Genomic DNA, 21,184 nt, shown 5'->3' on the forward strand with positions numbered 1-21,184 from the left:
TAGCCCCAAAGTAAGCGTAACTTGTGTTATGGGTACTAGGATGACTGATGAATATTTTTATGAATAATATAGGTACATAAATACTTAGAATATACATATAAACAACCAGACACTGAAAAACATTCATGCTCATCACACAAACATTTTCCAGTTGTGGGAATCGAACCCACGGCCTTGGGCTCAGAATGCAGGGTCGCTGCAAACTGCGCCAATCGGCCGTCCAACACAGTTGACTTTCAATAATTCAAACAATACCTTTTTTCTCTTGTTAGTGTCGTTTTTTCTACAAACGCAGAATAAGGCGAAAGATAATTTTTTTTAGAACTTTTAAAGGAGAACAACTTCGTCATATATGATTTATCAAAATTTCATCCGTTTACGTAGCGCACTTAGGAAGCTCTCAAAAGGAAAAACCCCGATTTTGAAACATTCTTCATTGGTGCTATGCTCCTATTGGTCTTAGCGTGATAAGCCTTCCTCGATAAATGGGCTAATTGTCACTGAAATAATTTTTCAAATCGGATCAGTTAGTTGTTCCTGAGATCATCGCGTTCAAGTAAACAAACAAATAAACTCTTCGGCTTTATATATTAGTACCAGCCGACCCCAGCGGGCTGATTGCCCCATCTGTCGGGCTGATTTGTGAATCTGAACCATCCAGGGTGCCACCCAAGCGCATTACGCATACCAAAAAATTTATTCAAACCGGTCCAGTCGTTTAGGAGGAGTTCAGTGACATACACACGCACACAAGAAATATATATATATATATATATATATATATATATAAAGATAAGATATAAGATGTCATGGTAATTCTAACAGGTCCATCGTCAAGGCAGAGCTCACCGGCCTCGCTTAGTTCGCCCGCGTCAAGTTGCCGGTCTCCCATCCTTGATGAGGATGTGGAGGTGGACGTAGAGCAATGCTCGGACGGGGAGCGGGACGCGTCTGACACCGCTGCAGCCTCGCCAGCTCCTTCATCAGGTGAGACGTTAGCACTTCTATTAGACATTTATTTTCTTATATTTTTCTGTCACGGCATATCTTTCACAGTCTTATCAAATACTTCTAAACAAGAAATTCTTTTTTTTTGTTTTTTTAATGATGTGGTGTACAAATAAAGAGTATATAAAAAAAAATTACGATGCTACAAAACAAATTAATTGCGTGTAGCAATGTCAAAAACTTCATAGTTTTGGTACACCGGCATTTTGCATTTTATGTCGGTACCTACTTGTTAGTTGTGTAAATTGTTTTTCTATTTTATGGTTATCATCATAAAAAATAGTACAAAAAAAATACGAATATTTATAAAAAAGACAACTAAAAATAAACTTTGAATGAAAAATATAAGTAAAAAGTAAGATTATTACTACTTATTTTTCATCGCGCGCAGTGTTAGCTCATTGTGTTCTGTACCTAGTTAAAAGAGCTCTACGGAATTTGCTATTCTTTGTCTTGGCCTTATAACCGTTTTCCTTTAATGCTTAAATATTGGTTTATTGGCTCTAATCACATTTGTTGGTACAACATTTGATGACGGAGTCCCTGCTAGAACACATTTGCGATTTTTTTTTGCGATTTGACGGTTTTCACTATATTATAGGGTTTGGCAAAAACAGAAGCCGGAAAGTCATCAAAAATAAACTTATCCCTGATTCTGAAGATATAGTTTTTTTTTTTTAATAATTGTCATGAATTTGTCATGTTTAATACCCGAGGGTATTAAAACCATAATATTGTAAAGTATTCATTCCATAGAAAGTTAAGTCCACTGAACTTGCCTATGCGAAGATCATCTAAAATTAAATTAAAAGAAGAAACTTTAGATGTTCTTCGGGCTTTATTGTACATACGATTTATGATTTTTTATATTTATGTGCCACATTTAGGCTACCATAGTTAACAATCCTTAGGAATCTCTTTTCCATATTAATGGCATGTACAATTTTGAGGCTATAAAACTTTATCTCCTAATTACAATCTAAATACGGTAATAAGAGCATGCATTCCGTTATTATAAAAAATGGAATCCATTTATAATTTGAAACATATAAAGTGCACGAAGGTAATTACACTTTTGACACACAATACCTTCGAACTCACTCAACGTGACGCAAAAAGTAAATTGAAGTTGTGATTACAGCATTATTATCATAATAAACAAGAATTTCTCATACAACTGGTCGGTTCACACCGCGTTCTTCTGTGATTGAATGCGTATAGAAAATGCTAGTCGAAGAGATTAACGTAGATTTTCCTATGAGATGTAATAAAATGATAATTTTTATCTGTCCACCTGCATAGCTAGGAAAATTTTTGAAAAATTATATCTCCCGATTACATTCCAAGGAATAACATTTACGCACCCACCTTTCAAAGCACAGCAATATGGAATAGGAGAAGTTTACTCCATTTATTATTACACTAACATTATTTGGATATTATATCAACACGTGCGCCTATGCTTAGATAGATGATAAAACTGTTGTAGATGATAATATTTTGTCTTTTTCCCGGGGAGAAAAATTTCAATTGCCCATGCTGCAATGCTAGTCGTGCTGCTGGGCGCAGGCATTTTCTCTCATGTGAGAGAGGCATTACAAATATAGATCTTTGCTTCGGTTAGCGTTAGTAGAGTTTAACGACATGACAGACGAATAAATAGTTAGTATAATATCTGGGATTGACGTGACGTGCTTTTCGAGGCACAGATGTAGACAAAACCATTTCCTTAAAGCCGGACTCATATGCACCAACGTAAGAACCCGGCTCGGTTCGTACAGATTTATTGACAAAAATAGGTTTAAGTACTTAATACAAATAGGTACATTAGTATGTATCCTAATAGTTTATCTGTGTCTCTTAACATCTAAAATCGGAGTGAAAGGTCATTACATAGGTAAATCGAGCTAGCTTAATTATAAAAGATTATCAATGTTTCTCAACTTATATAAAAAAGGTGAAAAAATTTCAAATAGAGTTAAGGCAACAAGTATGATAGGTTTGCGTACATAATATCTTCAGCTATAATTAAGCATAGTCTAGTCTATATATAGACTATATGAATATTTCAAGCTCCAGTCTTCAGATAAAATTTATATGTTAATCAGTTATTGTATCTTGGTATATATAAATATTTAGATCATAAAAGGAAGTATCCTAGTCCTATGTTAATCTAAATGAGAAGTCATTCATGGTCTCCACGATACAGGCTACCTAGTGTGGAGATCATAATAATAATCTTTTTGAAAAGTTATTTTATTATTTCTTATTATTTTATTATTAGCAACGTATACTGCTTTATATTGATTATATTGATAATTTCGAAAGCTGTCTCTTGCACTATGATATTGTCACATAAATATAAGCCAGTCAGTTTACCGCTTGTTCAATGGTTGCCTAGATTGGTTTCTTTAGTTTAATTATTGACGTGATTGAGTGAGTTATGGATATAAATCAAGTCAGCAATATGATAGATAAATGTCTTTATTTCTGTCGCAGGAAACTAAATAAATCTTTGTAATATGTCAGTAGAATGTATGTAATTCTAATTATGTTCAAACTAGTCTTTACGATTGAGTGATTTGGGTTTTACTTATTTTTTGTTGCTTGTTTAGTTTTCTTTTTAGGCTTCCAAGCAGCAGATACCCAATGGGAAATCTTTTGGAGACCCAATGGTTAATTATCATTTATTAGTTATGTCAAAAATTTTTAGTTACTAGTTAATCACAATAAAATGAGTGAAATTAATATAAAATCAATTAAAAAAATAGTACCTACTGCTGTTAATCAAAAGAAATCCATGAAATGACTCTATTTGCTTCTTAATAAGTAGAAATTTCTTTTAAGAAGTAATGTTTTTGTGTAGTAATACTGTACTGTAAATACTGGTGGGTACTCCATATGCATAACCCATTTCGAAATAGGCTTGTATGTAAAAACAGTTCGATCCGGGAAACGCACTCAGGACCTCGTGTTCTATAGTCCAACATGCTAACGACTAGACGAATGGAAGTGATAAGCTTATCTTTTAATGAAGTTTAAATGTCCACAGAATTAGGCGAGAGAGACACGCCCTCCCCCGCCCGACCGCACCCACCTCCTGCGACCTCTTGTAACTGTGAGGAACTATTGTCGGTCGATTGCCAGCTCGAGACCAAGGAACTGTGGGATAAGTTCCATGATTTGGGGACGGAAATGATCATTACAAAGACTGGAAGGTAAGTGTTAGTAATATAATAATGGAATTGTTTCTGAAATTAAACATTAATCTTAATTTACTAATTGACCTTATATAGTAAAATATTTATATTTATAACCAGATGATAGCTCAGTGGTTAGGATTTCTGCTTAAATTTTCGGGGGCCGAGTTCAAGTCCCAGCACGCACCTCTTTCTTTTCTAAGTTATGTGCGTTTTAAGTAATAGAAGTACGAGTATGAAAACATCAGAAGTACGAGTATGAAAACATCGTGAGGAAACCTGCATGCCTTAGAGTCAGTGGCGTGCATGGAGGATATGCACAGGGTATGTAGATGATATTAAATAAGAAAATCTCTAGTACGAGTAATAAAATACTTAAGAATAGGCATTGTAAGAGTTATAAAAAGCCTACCCTCGGGAATTTACAACTCGTACTGGAGATTTTCTTTATTCTATATCATCTGCATACCCTCTTTGCACACCACTTCTTAGAGTTCTCTTTAATGTTCTCAAAGGGGTGTAAAGTCCACCAAATAAGCGAGAGTGGTGGACTACGACCTAAACCCTTCTCATTCTTCTCATACCCGTGCCCTGTAGTTGACCGGTAATGGGTTTATATAACGATAATCAGGCAACTAAAAATTGTAAAGGAAACTAAACTCAGGCATATTTTAATATATTTGTGATTCTATCTAGATGTTTATAGTAAGTTTGTCCGGGATAGTCAAACCAGACACTGCTTTTAAAGACTGTAATGTAGGCCTAGTTGGCAAATTCTTTGTTTTATTTTAAAACTCATGTTTTGCGTTAACGTAACAGATAAATAATATCTGAACGATATATTTGGCATGCATTCGAGAAATTTAAATTGAGTCATTTATGGGACCGTGCAAATTGTAGAGTCTCTCACTGTTCAATAGCTAGATACCTACAGACTTAATATTTTAATAATGGGATCCATTACAATGAAAATTTGCTTCATCAGCGAAAGTAATCTTTCACTTCGCGAAGTGCCATCACCGTATGACTTCACTCCATAGTCGCAAAGGGTTACAGAATTCATCAGATAAAGTGGGCAATTTTGGAATAATTACTCCGCGAACCCGCCCGTCCTTCAACCCTTTAACGAGATAAATTAAAAGTACATTTTTATCCTAACCGTCGTAATGCCGGGCAATAAATTCAGAAAGCCCCAAAGACAAGCGCATTGGGGGAGGGGAAGATGTTTTTATAGTCACACCGAGAGGTTTATCTAAATAATTGCGTAGTCGGTGGCGGCGAGCGGAAAATTGGCATTGTGTACGCTTAGGGGCCGCCCGCGTTGCATTCTGACGTGAACAAGTCTCTTTAGGACGGGGTACAATGACATAATTGACTTTTGATAAAGAGGTCTTCAGAGCCGCCTCGCGTTTCTCTTCTAAATATTTTATACCAAAACAAACGCTTTTTGGCACCATCCTAAATACATAGATAGATAGAATATTTTTTATTGAGTGAAATATATTTCAGAGTGACTTTTAGGTCACCTCTTTAGCTAGCTGGTTATTTCTTCTCGCTCGTCTCTCTCTAACTTTATTATTTTTAGTTTATTTTCGTCATCATCCTCATACCTGTTAACGTCTCACTGCAGGACATAGGCCTCTGGGATAGGAGTGGAATTAAAAGCATAGAACTACCACGGGACTACGTTATCCAACATGCATACCATTAGAACATCTAGGTTGGACTTAGACCAACAAAGCAGTTTGAAGTATCGGAGTCAAACCGAAAATATTTCACCGCTTATCGTACACATTTGATTCATGAAGTCCTCGCTCGATTTGCGTGCTACAGAACAAATACACCCAATGCCTGTAAGCTGCGTATTAGTCTCGTGTCATATGTCCCCGCCCCTCGCAACAAGTGCAGTTAGGCTAAATCACAGTAGCCAGTGGCCCGGAGAGGATTCAATCTCGAGGGTAATGTCTCTATTGTGCTCATTGCGTGTGTTGGAACCAAATCATTTTGATACATTTATTAATAATTGTAAGAGTATGTTTCGCCTTTTAGAGCCTTATTTTTCTTAGTTAAAAAGTCTTACTTTTCAATTTTATCCACGTTTCTGATACGTATCGCCATGATGTCGAACACCCTCCTGGCAACTGTGTTTCCTGCCACGTATAACTTGAGTACCTCCAAGGCAAGAGTGAATAGGCGTTTCTAGGCAAGAGTGCTCCAACTTTGACCTCATCATTGCTTTCTAACTGGCATGAGGCCAATCGTTAAGAGAAATAAAAAATTATATAACATTTCACGTTAGAACTTTACTGCAAACTCACCTGGTGGTCAGTAGTGATGAAGTTTATTATGGCAGCGGGCTAGCCTGTTAGGGGAATGGGAGTTATGTTATGAGTAATTACTAGTAGGTAAAACTATTGTAAAGTTAATTGAATATTTATAATTATGTTTTTTTTCATTTTATTTTTATTTTTTTATTTTTTGTTCACGTTTTAATATGTATAATTTAATCTGCTATGTATTTAACTAGTGTAATTGGTGTGAACCGTACTAATTGAAATAAAAATAAATAAACAAATAAATGTTAGACCAATACCCATAATCGGTTTCTATGCGTCTACTAACTGGGACGAATAAGCTTTCCGGCACGTTTTTGTCGGTTAGGTGATCACGGCATGGCCGAAGCCCACCAGACCAGACCAGAGAAAATTAAAAAATTAATATATAGGTAAGTATTCAAATGGTTCCTGCTGTGCATAAAACCGGGACCTCTGACTTATACGCTCACATCGCTCAGTGCGCTAGGTTCGTCGTTGCTCAATTTAAATCGATGGAAAACGTATATTCTTGTTTCAGAGAACTATCGTTTCCGTACGTAATCTATGGCTTACGTCTAATTAATTTCAAAATACGGCTATGTCCGGTAAATCAAAAAGTATATCTCCCATACCCATGTTATCTTCATCGTACTAATGCCGACCATAGTTTACAGATAAGCAATTTACAAAATCTTCCAGTAATAATAAAGTTACATTATTATAATTTTATCTCAAGACTATGCAGTCGTAGTATTAGTAGCTAAACAAGGGATAAATCAACCCGTCCAATCAAAATGGGATATCAGGGACAAATTTTATCAGGGAGGGTGGCGGAGCGTGTTTTTAAATTGCTTTACAATGCTTTGTCTATTAATTTTAGGATGTTTTTGAGATAAAACATTGTAACGGATATTTATATGAATTTTTATTGTTACTTTGTAAGTGACTAACTCTAACATCTAAAATCGTAGCAATAGAATTAATAAATTAATTAATTAATATACTTGGATATATTACAGAATTAGGCATATTCGAGGGTTTTCAGCCATAAAAGCAACATTGTAGCGTGAAGTGTCTAAGCTCTTTACCCCTCTCTCATATGACCTGAAGAAGACCTGTGGCCAGCATTAGATCATTTATAGGCTGAGTATGATGAACCACTTAAGTAGGAATAAAGGTTCCGAAAAATACGTAATGTTTAAGGGTTAACTTTAAATTTAGCTCGATGGAAAAGCATAAGTGATGCAAAAACTTGTTAATTTTATAGCTATGAAGTATTATTGAGCTCATTTTTATGACAGAATAATATGAATACGTAAACTGGTCCTTATCTTCGGTCTTTTCGGACGTCCCCATAATACGCTTCAACTTTTTTATTGCAGACAATCTCCTCTGTCCCTTTTAGGGATGTACTAAACAACGTATCGAAATCGTTGCAGGCGAACTACGGCTTCCATTTTCTTGTATAGTGACCCTCCAGCCCGAATTAATAACGTTAACTCTTAAACTTCTACGGCCTGTGACCAGCGGTGGGAAATTAATGATTAATGATTTCAGAAGAAAATGTAGTTTCTGGTTGGTTTATTTCTTAGGCCATTTTATCTAATATGGCTCAGGTACCAAAGTGATTTATATTTCATTTATAAGTTTCCTTGCTTGCTTACTCAGCTGACCTTAAGATACAGTCCATGATCGCCGCTTGTGACCTTGCAAAGGGCTATAGCACATTGCTTTTTCGTGAAGGTCGTCGAGAAGATTTTTGGATTCGAGTATTTTTATTTTTTATATTTTTTTAAGCACTTCAAACCTTTAGACATATTATTGCCTCGAGCTAAATAGACTGCAATATCACAAAAAAAAATTATTAGATACGGTCCCTATAATATTACGTATCTTACTGATATAAGACATTTAAGAATACATCGATACAGATGACATTTAATTTCGATATCGCCACCTCACTACCAGTTCACTCACAAATAAAATGTCAGGTTGAGTCGTTTTATTTGTGCTTCATTTTTTCGATTCGTCTTGATTTACAAGCTCCTTTACTGCTGACTTTGTTGGGACCTAACTCGTGACGATTTATGTGTCGGACCTCGCCGGACACTGAGTGGGGCCCAAAACGAAGCCAAATATTTGGATACTGTCGCAGTGACTGACTTTATGGTAATGATGTTATTTTGATTTTGACAAAGTTGAAATGCTTCCCATTATTTTAAAATACTGAGGACTTGTTTTCACAAGTTTTGCAAGTAAGCTTTCAGAGGATGCTTATGACTTGTTTAAGACAACAATAGCATCGCTTTATTTTAATGTCTTAACTAAGTTTAAGTCTGTTGGAAAAGTGTTGCTTACCAACCTTTTTTTTTAATCTACGTTTTATGTTCATAATATTGTTTAGCAGTCCGAAATATTTTTCTTTAGTCTAATCGATCTGTGTGCTGAGTGCGAGATTTTTCATCTATTCGATCGCGTAAAAGTTAACTATGATGTACTATGATCTCTGGTCCCTAAATGGCACTCTTTGGAAGCCATACAAATCATAGTTAACTTTTACGCGATCGAATAGATGAAAAATCTCGCACTTAGCACACTGAAGCGGGTATTTCTTTGTATATGTGAGGTAAACCGCTTGCTCTCTCCTCGGTGAAAATGGTCTTGTAGTTTCATCACCACACAACACAGGGGTAACAGGGGGGTTAGTGAAATTTAAATTTAACATTTAACAAAATAATCTTTATGAAAAAAAAAAATATAGCTCACGTAGTGTTGAAGTTAACACTTGTATAAAACTGGCTAACAAGGTGGCCTGAGAACGGGTTCGAGCTCTCAAATTACATTACGTATTTCGCCTTATTATCATTCACTAATTGTGTCGTAAATATGAGATATTTTTTCCAGAAGCATTCTCGAACCGATATCGTGATCCTTACGTCACCGCTAATTGTCCACGTCCGCAGTTTGAGCGATCGCTCGCGACATTAAGCGTTTTATCGCTTTTTAATACTTGACAATTACCGACCGATGTCGTTGGAAGTATCATGCTAATAAATTCCTGTAAACCTGCTAAACGCACACCTGTAAATAAAACCTTTATTACCTACGCCATAACAACTATAAAGACATAAACGTTTGAGGTCTTGCATGACCTCTGCAAGCCGAAGATGCATCTTAGCAATACAGATACTTTGCCACGTTAATATAAAGTTTAGTTTACCATTTAAGTTTCGACCATAGGTTAAGGTGTTCATTTCATAACGGGTTTGCGTCGTAAAATAAAAATCAGTGGCATAGACCCGTTGTAGGTGACTGTACAAGGAAGTAAAGTATAATTATTTGATAGTATGTTAGCAATCAGTGTTATAGCCAGGGATACAGTTTCAATTACAGTCCGTAACAAAGTAGCGTTTAAGGTCTCTTACGACTAAGCAATGTGGAAGATTTGGTTTTATGCACGTATTACTGTTATGGACCAGATGAGGTTCTTTTTCATAATGTTTTCTTCAGAAGATGTTTCTACAGAATTCCATATTATGCAGTGAAAACGAAACTTAATTTGTTATAACTACTCCACTAAAGGAGAATCTGTACGGTGTGATTAATGATTTTTTCAATCTTTACACTCCCCACCAAAGAGATCTTTGGCAATGTACTCTCTACGCACGTTTCGCTCCGGCCCCTGATCATCTTCAGGTTATTGTAAAGTCGCAGCCGTTGCCGTTCGCTAGCCTCGCGAGATAAATACATGACTTGCCTGACAGTTGTTTTAAAGCGTTTGAAATGGAGTAAACAATTTTAATGTATTTGATGCCATAAAAATTATGTAATGAGCTTTGCGAATCATCGTGAGGCTGCTCGTGTAGGTCGGATCATGCCAATTTCGCATGACCAATTTCACGGTCGACCTAGGTGTGAGAGTTTTAAAATGAATTCATTTTAAAAAATTAAAATTAATTTCATTCGAATTTTAATTTATCATAAACATTATCACAACAACCAATGGACGCCTACAGCTGGATATAGGTCTTGTCATCTTGTGTAATGCTGCACTCTGTGACTCGTTCGATGACGTCTGCCCACCTAGTTTGGAGCCCACCAGCGCCAACGGCGTCGACGCTATGTGCCCGCCTATTGCTTCTTAGCTTTCTTCTGATATAAATATTACAAATTTAATAAATATTAGGTACACTTAATCCGACTGCTAACAAAAATTGTAAGCCTCCAGACTGCCTCACCGATATCGCACGTTCAGCTTTGATTTATAAAGGCAAGGCAAAACCATCGCGTCTGACCGGCGTTCAAGTTTGCGTCCTGCGTGCGACCAATCACAAGTACCTATCCTGTTCAATGCCTTGTGATGTTTTGTTGCGGGCGGTTTGGCCTTCGCTTTAATAGGGTCATTTTGGCGGTCGAAATTCCAATTCATACATATTTCGCACGACCAATCATGCGATCTACTCCAAAATGTGAAGTTGAGTATGACCGCTCTACGTTACTATATTAATTAGTTATTCTAATTTTAATTATTAATTTTAAAATAGTACAGATCGAAGGCTCTGATAAATAAATTAAAAACATTTAATGGCTGCGCTTATTAAATTTATAAAAGTGTTCACATTTCTAAATTATTGTTTTCATTTCCTTTACAATTATTTGATTGAATATTAAATCAAGAAGACCGAACTACACGAGTTATGCGTTAGCACCTGGCGACCCTGGTTATTTCGTTTTATTCCGGAGCTTGGTAGAGCGATGCGCAGGGATGCCACATTAAGTCAATTATTTTGTAGTGACTTATAATTATTAATACTCGAGGTAAGCTTGGTGTTTGAATAACGCATTGCTACTCCTGTTAGCATTAATTATTCTAATTTTACATACTATATTGATGAACATTCAGCACACAAGTTCTACTTGCGTCAATTTTATGAAAGCTTATGATGAAGATATTCCTGTAAATAACTCCTTTTGACAACCCTGTTCCAAGGTGTTGATCGCTATAAAAAATATAAAAGACTGTAACATTTAACAAACAATATTTAGTGCTACTCGGACAGTTATTGTAGTCAATGATTACAGACGATGTTGAGGGGGCAATTATAAGGTTTTTTTTCTCAATAGAGCCTCTAAACAGGTGCCAGCCGCGAGACCGTTTCAAAGGATAAAGGTGGTTTTCCAGCAAAGCTTAGCGATGTGCTCGATGTGTTAAAACCGACCAATAGAATCACTTAATATCTATAGACCAGATAAACACTGATCGAACCAAGTAGAAATATACATAACACATAATGTCTCAGTGCATTGCCCTTACTAAATTGTAATTAAAATATTGCGCGTTAAGAAAACTAATAATGTCAATGTTATTACATAATATAATATAGATGTAAAATAGAATATCAAAAGCATTTCATAAATATCCATTTTGGTGTCAATTTTATAAGGTTTTGTCAAATTATGACTTTTTTATGTTGACAACCAATATAACAACATCTGTTTTATACTCCATACAAAATGAAGAAATCTTATTTATACGTTTGTTAACTTAAAATCGTAAGTAAGTGATGAGATATGGCGAGATATGGCCGCTATATATCGTCAGTCACACATTTTATAGGTAGAGCTTGCCAAGGTTAATTTTAATATAGCTCTATTTCTCTCAGATATTAACAAGTGGCAAAGCTGTAGTGGAAAGGCAGCCTAGCTAGAAATGTTGATTGTATAATAAACATATCGGCAAATGGTAGGTAGGTAATTGCTTTTTTATATACTATAATATAACATGTTCCTATATATAATTATTACTGTTTCTTATGATAACTCGGACGTGTTGTTGAAAATATTATGATAAATTAATTTTAAATAAATTAGCTAATAAGTTTTAATGGCCCTTTGTTTCAATATTGTTACACCCTTTAGTGGAAGTTCGGCGCACTATGCGATATACCCAATATTATTATCGCACAGGCTGCTTACATAACCTTTAATGTCATATTTTTATAGCATTCTCTGCATACAAATACTGTGTCATGTCTGGCTTAAAATTTGTGTTTTGATTTAAATTCCCAAGTTTACGCGCGTGTATAAAACATAAATAGCGATTATTGTAGGAAAAGTGTCAAGTGTCGAAAACATGCGAATATACTCGTAGGTAGATTCCCAAGCTGTATTTTATAATATAGGTGGGCTTTAGGTAGTGAGTCCTTATTCAAGTTTGTTTGTAATATTCGATCTTATACATCAAAGTAAAATGGACCTAAATTATAATGGTATAGAATCCGAAATTCTGTAAACAAATATAGTTTACTAAAATTTTGCTAGGGATAGTAATTATTTAGACCGTTAGTTAAAAGAGCGAAGTAATTATTAAATAACTTTAACTGCTAACTACTTTACGTAGGTTTACGTACGTAGTTTACACATTTTTAAAACCTAATGAACCCCTAGTAAACCCAATAACTGTAGATGCATAGAGACTATCGACATCGAGGTTACTGTTTTGAAAATAATAATATCTATTATAATTTAATTAAATTTGATTAGGCAGTATCAAAGTCAAAGTCAAAAATATCCTTAGTCAAGTATGCCGATAGTTGGCAATTATGATGCGTAAATTACATGAAAAATGTGTAAAGTGTAGTGAGATGATGGCGTTAAGCATATTCGTAAGCTTAAAAGAAGAAACCCACAAAAAACCAAGCCGGTGTTCTTTTTTTGCTATCACCATCTCAAATTGGCATTTAAAATTATTAGAAGAGCACCAGGGTGAGAGTAGTTATTCACATCCAAGCCTTTATATCGATTACGTAGTCCTTTATACTGTGATAGGACTTTCCTAATAGCACAATTTATCTAAAATAATAATTATATTTCAAGCTGCTTTCACTGTTCGTTATGTTTGAGGTTATACATTTTGCAACAAAGCAAAGGTTTTGACTCTATCGTGTATCAAAGTCCATAGATGCTGAGTTCGTTGATAAGGATCATAAAATTCCTTTTGCTATTACTTAATCTTATTTCGGGCCAAAAGAGTTTTATAATCACTGTGTAGATATATACTGCGTATTCCCATTTCGGCTTATAAAACCGCGCAAAGGCGAACACGGCCAGGCTTCATGTAATCTGTTTTAATAAATCCAGCGCAGGGTGTGTGGGGAAGGTGCAGTTAGGGGCGGAAGGGGAGAGCGGGGGGAGGGACATATGCATTAAACTTAATTGAAATTTTCGTGGCTACGTGTTATTTCGCGCTAATGCACCTTTCAACTTGACGAGTGTACAGTCGCTCTACGGGCTGATGAAGAGGTCAACGCACGCCGCGGGCGTTTGATGATTTATATCTGTATTTATGATACGATATCGATTAGCATACTCACTTGAATTTTCGTAAAACACACTCCATATTTCATTTGTGAGGAGCTGCTGATTTATTCTATCTATTATTCCACGCGTTTCTGTGCTCCAGTTTTTTTCTATACAATTAAAATAAGTATCAATAATTTTGGATCCAATGGAGTGAACCCGCACGTCTCCGGTTATCGTAGCAAAAGTGCCTTGACCCATGGTTTAGGTAATTGTATGTGCCGATTTTTTGACATATTATTTTTCTTTCAGCGTACCTTAATACCCAAATAAACGTAAGACTGGTGATAATTGAAGATTTGCTAAGTTACTGACCTGCTACTTCTTTGTAGAATCTTCACAATCGTTTGCAGGGTCACTAGAAACAAACATACTTGACGGTACAGTAGTGCTTAGAAAGTAGGGGCCTACTTGAAATAAATTAATTTTGTATTGGATAGCAATAGGCACGACAATACTATGGACTATAGACACAGAATATAGACGCACTGGGCCAGTGCGGTGGACTACAGCCTTAACCCCTTCTCAATGTGGGAGGAGACCCCTGCCGGTATTTGGTTGATATGATGATGATAATGATAGACACAGAACTATTGTAAAGGCAATTAAAAAATCCACCTTAAGGATGTTAGTCCACGTGAGCTTAGATACTCAAACTAGAATGCAAAATGTTGTATAGGAGCTGGGCTGGTCTTAACGAAGCAATTAGTAAAATGTCCGAAATAGAAGGATTAAACCATATTTTCAACCCACTTAAAAAAAAGGAGGCTGTCAATTCTACTATATGTTTTTTTTTTCTGTGGGAAAATACTAGGTACTTTCCTTTGTTGGGTATTATAAACTTAGTAATTTTACATTTGACCTCTCAGCGACTTAAAAATTTTGTAGAAAATATTTATTTCTTGCTTTTCAGGTGCTTAACAAAGTCGTGTTTTATTTGTCTTTTTTAAATTATATATTTCCACCTCAAAATATATGTCTATGGAATTATTTGGCTTACCTACTACGAGTTTACTACACCTCAAAAGTTCTGATTTATTGAAGAACAGTTCTCTCCTCGAGCTTACAGTTTCATAGCAATACCTAATTTTAATTTTATTAAATTAACAGTACCTTTTATTCTGTTCCGGTACGTTAATAATGAAAACTCTTGGGGTGTTTTACCTAATAAATTTTCCTTGATAGAAGTAATCTGTTGTCTTAACGCCTCATTATAATGCAAAGCCATCCATCTTACTATATTTAGAAGGCTAATTTGTTTTGCATTTCTATTATTTAGTTCCTTACCTATTTTTATAAAAGTTAGGCCAACGATCGGGGTTATGCAAACATTTAAATTTGTATTCGGTATTTAAAAAAATAACCTTCGGTTAGTAGGTACCTATTTACCAATAAGAGATTATACTTCATTCTATAGGTACCTAGATGTCTGTCCGTTGTTCAGACTGTTTTTACAATAAACTTAATTTTAAAAATTAGATATTTTTATGGGTCGAGGCCAAACACAAGATTCGTGACACCGACGCGCTTCGTACTGCGTCTGTCGCGACGTTAAACTACTACTAAGTAGGCTAAATAATCTTAGGAAAATTTTTACTTTGGCCGCGTACGATTGTCGCAAGGAAGTTAAAAAGGTTCAAAAGTCGACTTTAAGGTCTCCTTATGAACGATTTTGATAGCGTTAGCAAATTTTACAATTTTATTTGTAATAGAAAAGAAGTAACCACCTTATCATGCTAAACAAAAGTTTACACAATCCGAAACAAGTGTTTCTAAATAAAATCAGCCAGGCGCTCGGATCGCGCACTGACGTATAAAATCACTGTCAAATCCCTGATTAAATTCGATTACGGTTACAGTTAAACGCCCGCTCGTTCAATGTGTCGTCAACGAGCCGTGAGACGGACGATGATTTCTTTCTATGAGCATACAGAAATCATCCGATCGCTATGATTGCGTAATCAATCACCGTCGGTCTAGGCTGTCAGCCTTTCATCGCCGGTGTAGGGCCCAAAGTTAATAGTCTCTTACGATCTAGTTTTACTAAATTATTCCTCCTTGTACATTAAAGCGCTAATAATTATTTTTTTATATCCAGACATTATCACGGTCAGGTCAAACCATAGGACAGGTCAGGTCGGGTTGGATATAGTCAGTAGGGTAGGTATACACAAAACCGTGTCATTCGTGAGGTGAGTGCGGGGTAAGCTGTATGTGTTTGTCTTATAAACAATTTTGTTTCATTATATTTATCAACATTATTTTATTGAAATCTTAAGAAAGTTTGCTTAAGGTCTGTTAAATGACCTTGAGCGAGCTTAAACTTTTAATAATCTATGTACCTACTTCTTCATCCGCTTTAAAAGTGCACAAACAATTAAACGAAAATATTATATTTAAGACTACAATTCGTTGCTTTGCATTAATCGGGCAAAGAATTTAGCAGGCATGCTTTTAAGATACGAATAAGATAAAGTTTGCGGCTCGAAACCGAACGGTAGCTGACAGTTCGCACCGGGACGAATTGCGACGCGTGGGCGGCATTGTGTATCCCAAGTCTCAACCCAACCACACTTCACATAATCTTGAATTAAAGCCAGCAGTAGCGGCTCTTACATTAATCATCGCGCCTTTAAATGATCATTGTCAGGCGATCAAATCAAATTGAATTGAAGAGGCATTATTATTAAATAATGCCTACGCGTTACGCTACATAACGTCATCGTAATGCAATAACAAGTATATATAAACGTATAATTTTTTTGTTTAGAATTATCAAGATACAGCATTTACGTATTTTACCATAATAATTATTTTGTGAGAGTTTTCTTCTCAGTGTTCTTTCTTTTTACCGGGCCACTAAAATCTTGTCAGACTGGTTTTGGTCATTATTTCGGTGTTGTAGCTCGCTTTACAATCCGTCTCCACTCCTCTCTAACGATTGCAAAAAGGCTGTGAAGTAGAATATACAGTAGTCTCGCAATCTTTTTGGCCTTCCTAAACCTACCTACTTTTACTTAAGTATAGTATTATTTAGCCCTTACTTAGCCCCTGGGTGACCATAAAGCTTGTAAACTACTTCAGACAAGTTTGTCTGTTTGTCACGGATTTTGTCCAAATTAGGAGCTACTATAATGCTTGTACAATGTCGCTTTGCCCATTATAAAACTAGCAGCGTCAAGTTTATAGCCAATATTTTGGTCGAAAACACATTAAAATTTCATTCTGCAACCATCCCGAATCATCGTATCGAAAATATTTATGTTTGCATTAATAGGATTGTGGTTCATTACCTATACGCGCGCCGACGGAACCGCCAATTAAGGTAAAATTACAATAAAGCCGGCGTTCGTTATAATATCGATTGGGCAAATAAAACGTAGCGATTACATGACCTTTGCCGTTCAATAAAAATTATGGGATATATTACTACAGTTATAGGGCCCTTCAGATTAATAATTAGTTCCTGGCGGATTTAATCAGTCCTACTTAATGATACCTACTGTATAATGCCGACAAGACGGTAGACTTATTGAGCTTGAACTTGTTTGCAAAATTACCAGTATCAAACTAAAACAACTATGGATTATATATTAAAGTATGAAATAATGAAAATGTTAAATTTTCCACGTATTTTTTTAAAATTTCATATTTTTTTAAAAATTAACATAGAAAACCTGAAATGAGATAAAATGACCGTCTTAAGATTATCTTCACACGTGGATTCTAATGTCACTCGATCTACACTCTCCAGTTGGCAAGACGATGGTCGCAGAGGATACCTCGTCTCGCCTTTCCAACGCTCCGTTCAATATTCGTACACCAAGTGGGCAAGTAACAAAAGTGAGCTGGCTTTCGCCCATGCAGCGTCTGCAAGCCACGAATAGCGTGGAAATCTCCAAAAGCAGCACATGTGAGAGTGTAGTTCCAGCTATAGAGAAATAGGGCCCCAATATACAAGCACCTTTGTCGAGCTCCCTGGCGCAGCGGTGAGCGCTGTAATTTTAAGTGGGAGGTTCCAAGTCCGATATCCGACAATATTAATTCCCAATTAATAATTTCTGAATTTTCTCTGGTCTAGCCTTTAGCCGTGGCTAGTTACTACCCTTTTGACAAAGACATTTCACGATCGGGTACGATGTCACGTAGGAACCGATAATGGGAATGGGTTACTACCGTTACCATATTCACATACCAGCAGGTGAGATTGCAGTGAAACTTGTAGTGGAATAAAGAATACTAAAAGATCGTGACGTTTAGAAATATTTACAAGACCTTGGTTAGGAGTGAGCGTACAAAAGCTAATGATGATAATGATAAGGTACAAATTAAGCGCAAACACGCTACCAAAAAAAAAATTATCCATTGAACGTGCCCCAGATAGCGGTGAAAGATTTCGAGTATAAAATTTGCGGCCCGTTGAACACGTCGGAAGCGCTTTCGCCTTAATTCAATAAGGATATCGAAGCCTAGCTGGTTAGTGGCAACAAAAGCAAGTCCGTCTGTCCGCGCACAATTAGCTCTCCATTGTGTGTGGAGCATTGTACACCTTGCGATTGTGCGGCGTGCGCGGGCGAGCCGTGTTGGTTTTACTCCTACGCCCATTGTGAGCTTCTCAATCGAAAGCATTATACAACTAGGGTAAGAATACCCATTATCGCCATCCCCGCAATTATTAAGACTTATCTCAAAGTAAAAGGATAGTCAGTCAGACAAATTTGTAGTTGGATAGTATTAAAAGAAAAAAAATAATTGTTTAGTATTAGTTTTTTTACTATATATTTATATAATATACTTATACTCGTATAAGAATAAATAGACCCTAACAAGTAGATACTACCTGTACAATAACTGGGCAATTATGAGCCATTATGAGCGAAATGTGAAAAAGTAAAATATTAATTTAACATTGTTAATTAATAATATAAATACAAAAGCGTATTTGTTTGTTGATATGTTTTTCCTATATTTGCAAACGAATCGCGAACTCGATTTTTGGCACAGAGTTACTTGAAAGGGCGGAGAATACCCACTTTTTATACCAGGAGAGAAATAGTGACAAGAGATTTATTTACATATTTTCTTGTATGCATGAATGTCTAGGGCGCCGTTAGGTGTTCTCTTATTCGTACAAATTGGATTACTTACAAACCTTTAAACAAGAATAAATTGGCATCTTCGGTCAAATTTTCTTTATCGGTAATAGACTAGCGCTTGACAACAATGTAACCTGACGAAACGCATAGATGTGGACTAGATGATGCCTATTAAGTGTTGTTGTAAAGATGCCTACTCCGGTTGTAAGAATTCCAGAACTCGGAAGTAAGTTCCAAACCCCAGCCATGCGTATAGGAAATGAAGTTGCTAATCGCTTCTTGCGAATTGTTGGGATATGGACATCACATAGGGACGAAAATCTCCATCAGTTTAGATAGTTCGATTAGCTAGGAGAAATCTATTTCTAATAAAAAAATAGGTGTTTTACCCTACCATTAAATAAGATATTATCTTCACTATTATTAGCTTTGCTTAACTTTCGATGTTCGAATGTTTTTATTGTCGATAACTACACGCACTACATGATTGATTAGGTGTACAATATCATTATATTGACGTAAACCGGTAGCTGTTTTTAATGATAAATAGCTGTCCGTTTTAGACGTTTAATGTGTTAATTATAATATGTGTAGAGGCGAAGTAATGAATAGTGTTTTGATTTGTTCAACTTTATTGGAGGTAAAATAATAGAAATAAATATCCAAAATGACTTCCGCGTGCTATGTAAAATCGTTATATGCAATTATAATGATTTATTTTCATGTGTACAGCAAGTAAACTCTTTAAGGACAAAACACACAGCATTGCTAATTTGTGTAAAGAGATCGTACGTACATGTGTTATGATTGCGCCGATTGCGAGGATACTTCTGTTGTCGGTTGCAGAGTTCTACTCTCTGCCACCGAAGAGTTTCATCAGTTGTCATAAAGTGAAAATTGGAATTTCAGATAATAAATCTTTTCATTGATTATAAAATTAAAATATCCACACCAGCCATGATTTGATGTAGTTTAAAGTTGCCAAAAATATTATTACGTATTCATAACTTTCTCAAAGAAGTCTGTCATTATACTCGTAAATTGTCTTTATGAGCTAATGCAAAGCAAAAAATAGGCAAAATCAAACTTTAGAATGCATTATGTGTAATGTAATGTTATATATTTCATCATCAGATCGACCAAAAAAAAGAATCAGGCGACTAAAATGACCGGCGTGAAATTAAAATCTCCCTGATAATACCACTGCGCAGATCCCGTATAGATATTGATCTAACACCGTTTAACATAGATAACGCAAATGTCAATCAGCTGCCTGTTTGTAAAAAAAAAACAGTCCAATGCGGGATATTTTGATGACCACCAACGTGGGGTCAAATGTCAGGTTGCTCGTTGAGAAAAAAGTAGTCTTGAAATGTTGTTTTTGTAGGCCTTCTTGATAATATAGCAAATTAGGAAATATTTGTGTGGTTGATTTTAGAGCTCTTGTATTTGCATCTGTGGTTTGTTTGGCAATCTGTTAGTTTGTCTTATGAATCTTCGATTTTTACAAAATGATTGGGTTCTCAGTCTCGAAAGATTTTGATCAGTTTTTCTTCCAAGGTAGTACTACCGCCACTCTTGTTTCTGCTGCGCAGTGGCAATCTTGCAATTCTGTGTTCCTATCTGACATTTTACATCTCCTGCGTAAGCACATACGTCGCGTTATTTAAGAACTCTAGTTTATATTTACGATCTAACGATGCGTGTTTTAAAAATAATCGCGCTCTCCTTGCGTAGCAAGTCTTAAACGCAGATTAATAACCTCATCTTCTATCATGTATATGAAAACACACAAGTGACCGACCTGACAGTTCGCGTTTACCTTGTCTTTTACAAGTCTTTTTTTTTGTTACTGTCTACGACGAAAGCGACTAGCGTCTTGCGCTTCACCACAATCTCACCTAATGGAAAGTGTAGTCACAAATGCAAATTATTAACCACCTCTTGTAGCAAAACCCGCATGATAATAGGCAAGTGGTGTATTTTTTGTTGTTGTCGATGTTTATTTATTAAACTCTTTATTTGTATACCACAACATTTAAAATGTAACAAAAACAGAAACATCGAAAGAAGTAGTAATACAAAAGGCGGCCTTATCGCTTAATAGCGATCTCTGCCAGGCAACCTTAGAATTAGGAAAAAAAAAAGAAGAGGAGAATAGACTGCTGGTGGTACAAATATTAAAATACATACATGCAAATAACTA

The 21,184-nt window shown here is 35.8% G+C and overlaps 2 protein-coding genes across 2 annotated transcripts in view; one reads left to right on the forward strand and one right to left on the reverse strand.

Moving 5' to 3' along the window:
- The window catches only part of LOC120636264 (ubiquitin-conjugating enzyme E2Q-like protein CG4502), a 312,586-nt gene that overhangs the window by 148,107 nt on the left and 143,295 nt on the right, over nt 1-21,184 (reverse strand). The gene's annotated exons all lie outside the window — the stretch shown is intronic.
- Nucleotides 1-21,184, forward strand: part of LOC120636235 (T-box transcription factor TBX20-like) — a 125,017-nt gene that overhangs the window by 3,764 nt on the left and 100,069 nt on the right. Inside the window, exons 2-3 of the mRNA XM_039907615.1 lie at nt 826-987; nt 4,061-4,226. Coding sequence (XP_039763549.1) covers nt 826-987; nt 4,061-4,226 — 328 coding nt within the window. The remainder of the gene's footprint in view (nt 1-825; nt 988-4,060; nt 4,227-21,184) is intronic.

This window comes from Pararge aegeria, chromosome 3 (assembly GCF_905163445.1).
Source record: "Pararge aegeria chromosome 3, ilParAegt1.1, whole genome shotgun sequence".
Lineage (NCBI taxonomy): Eukaryota > Metazoa > Arthropoda > Insecta > Lepidoptera > Nymphalidae > Pararge > Pararge aegeria.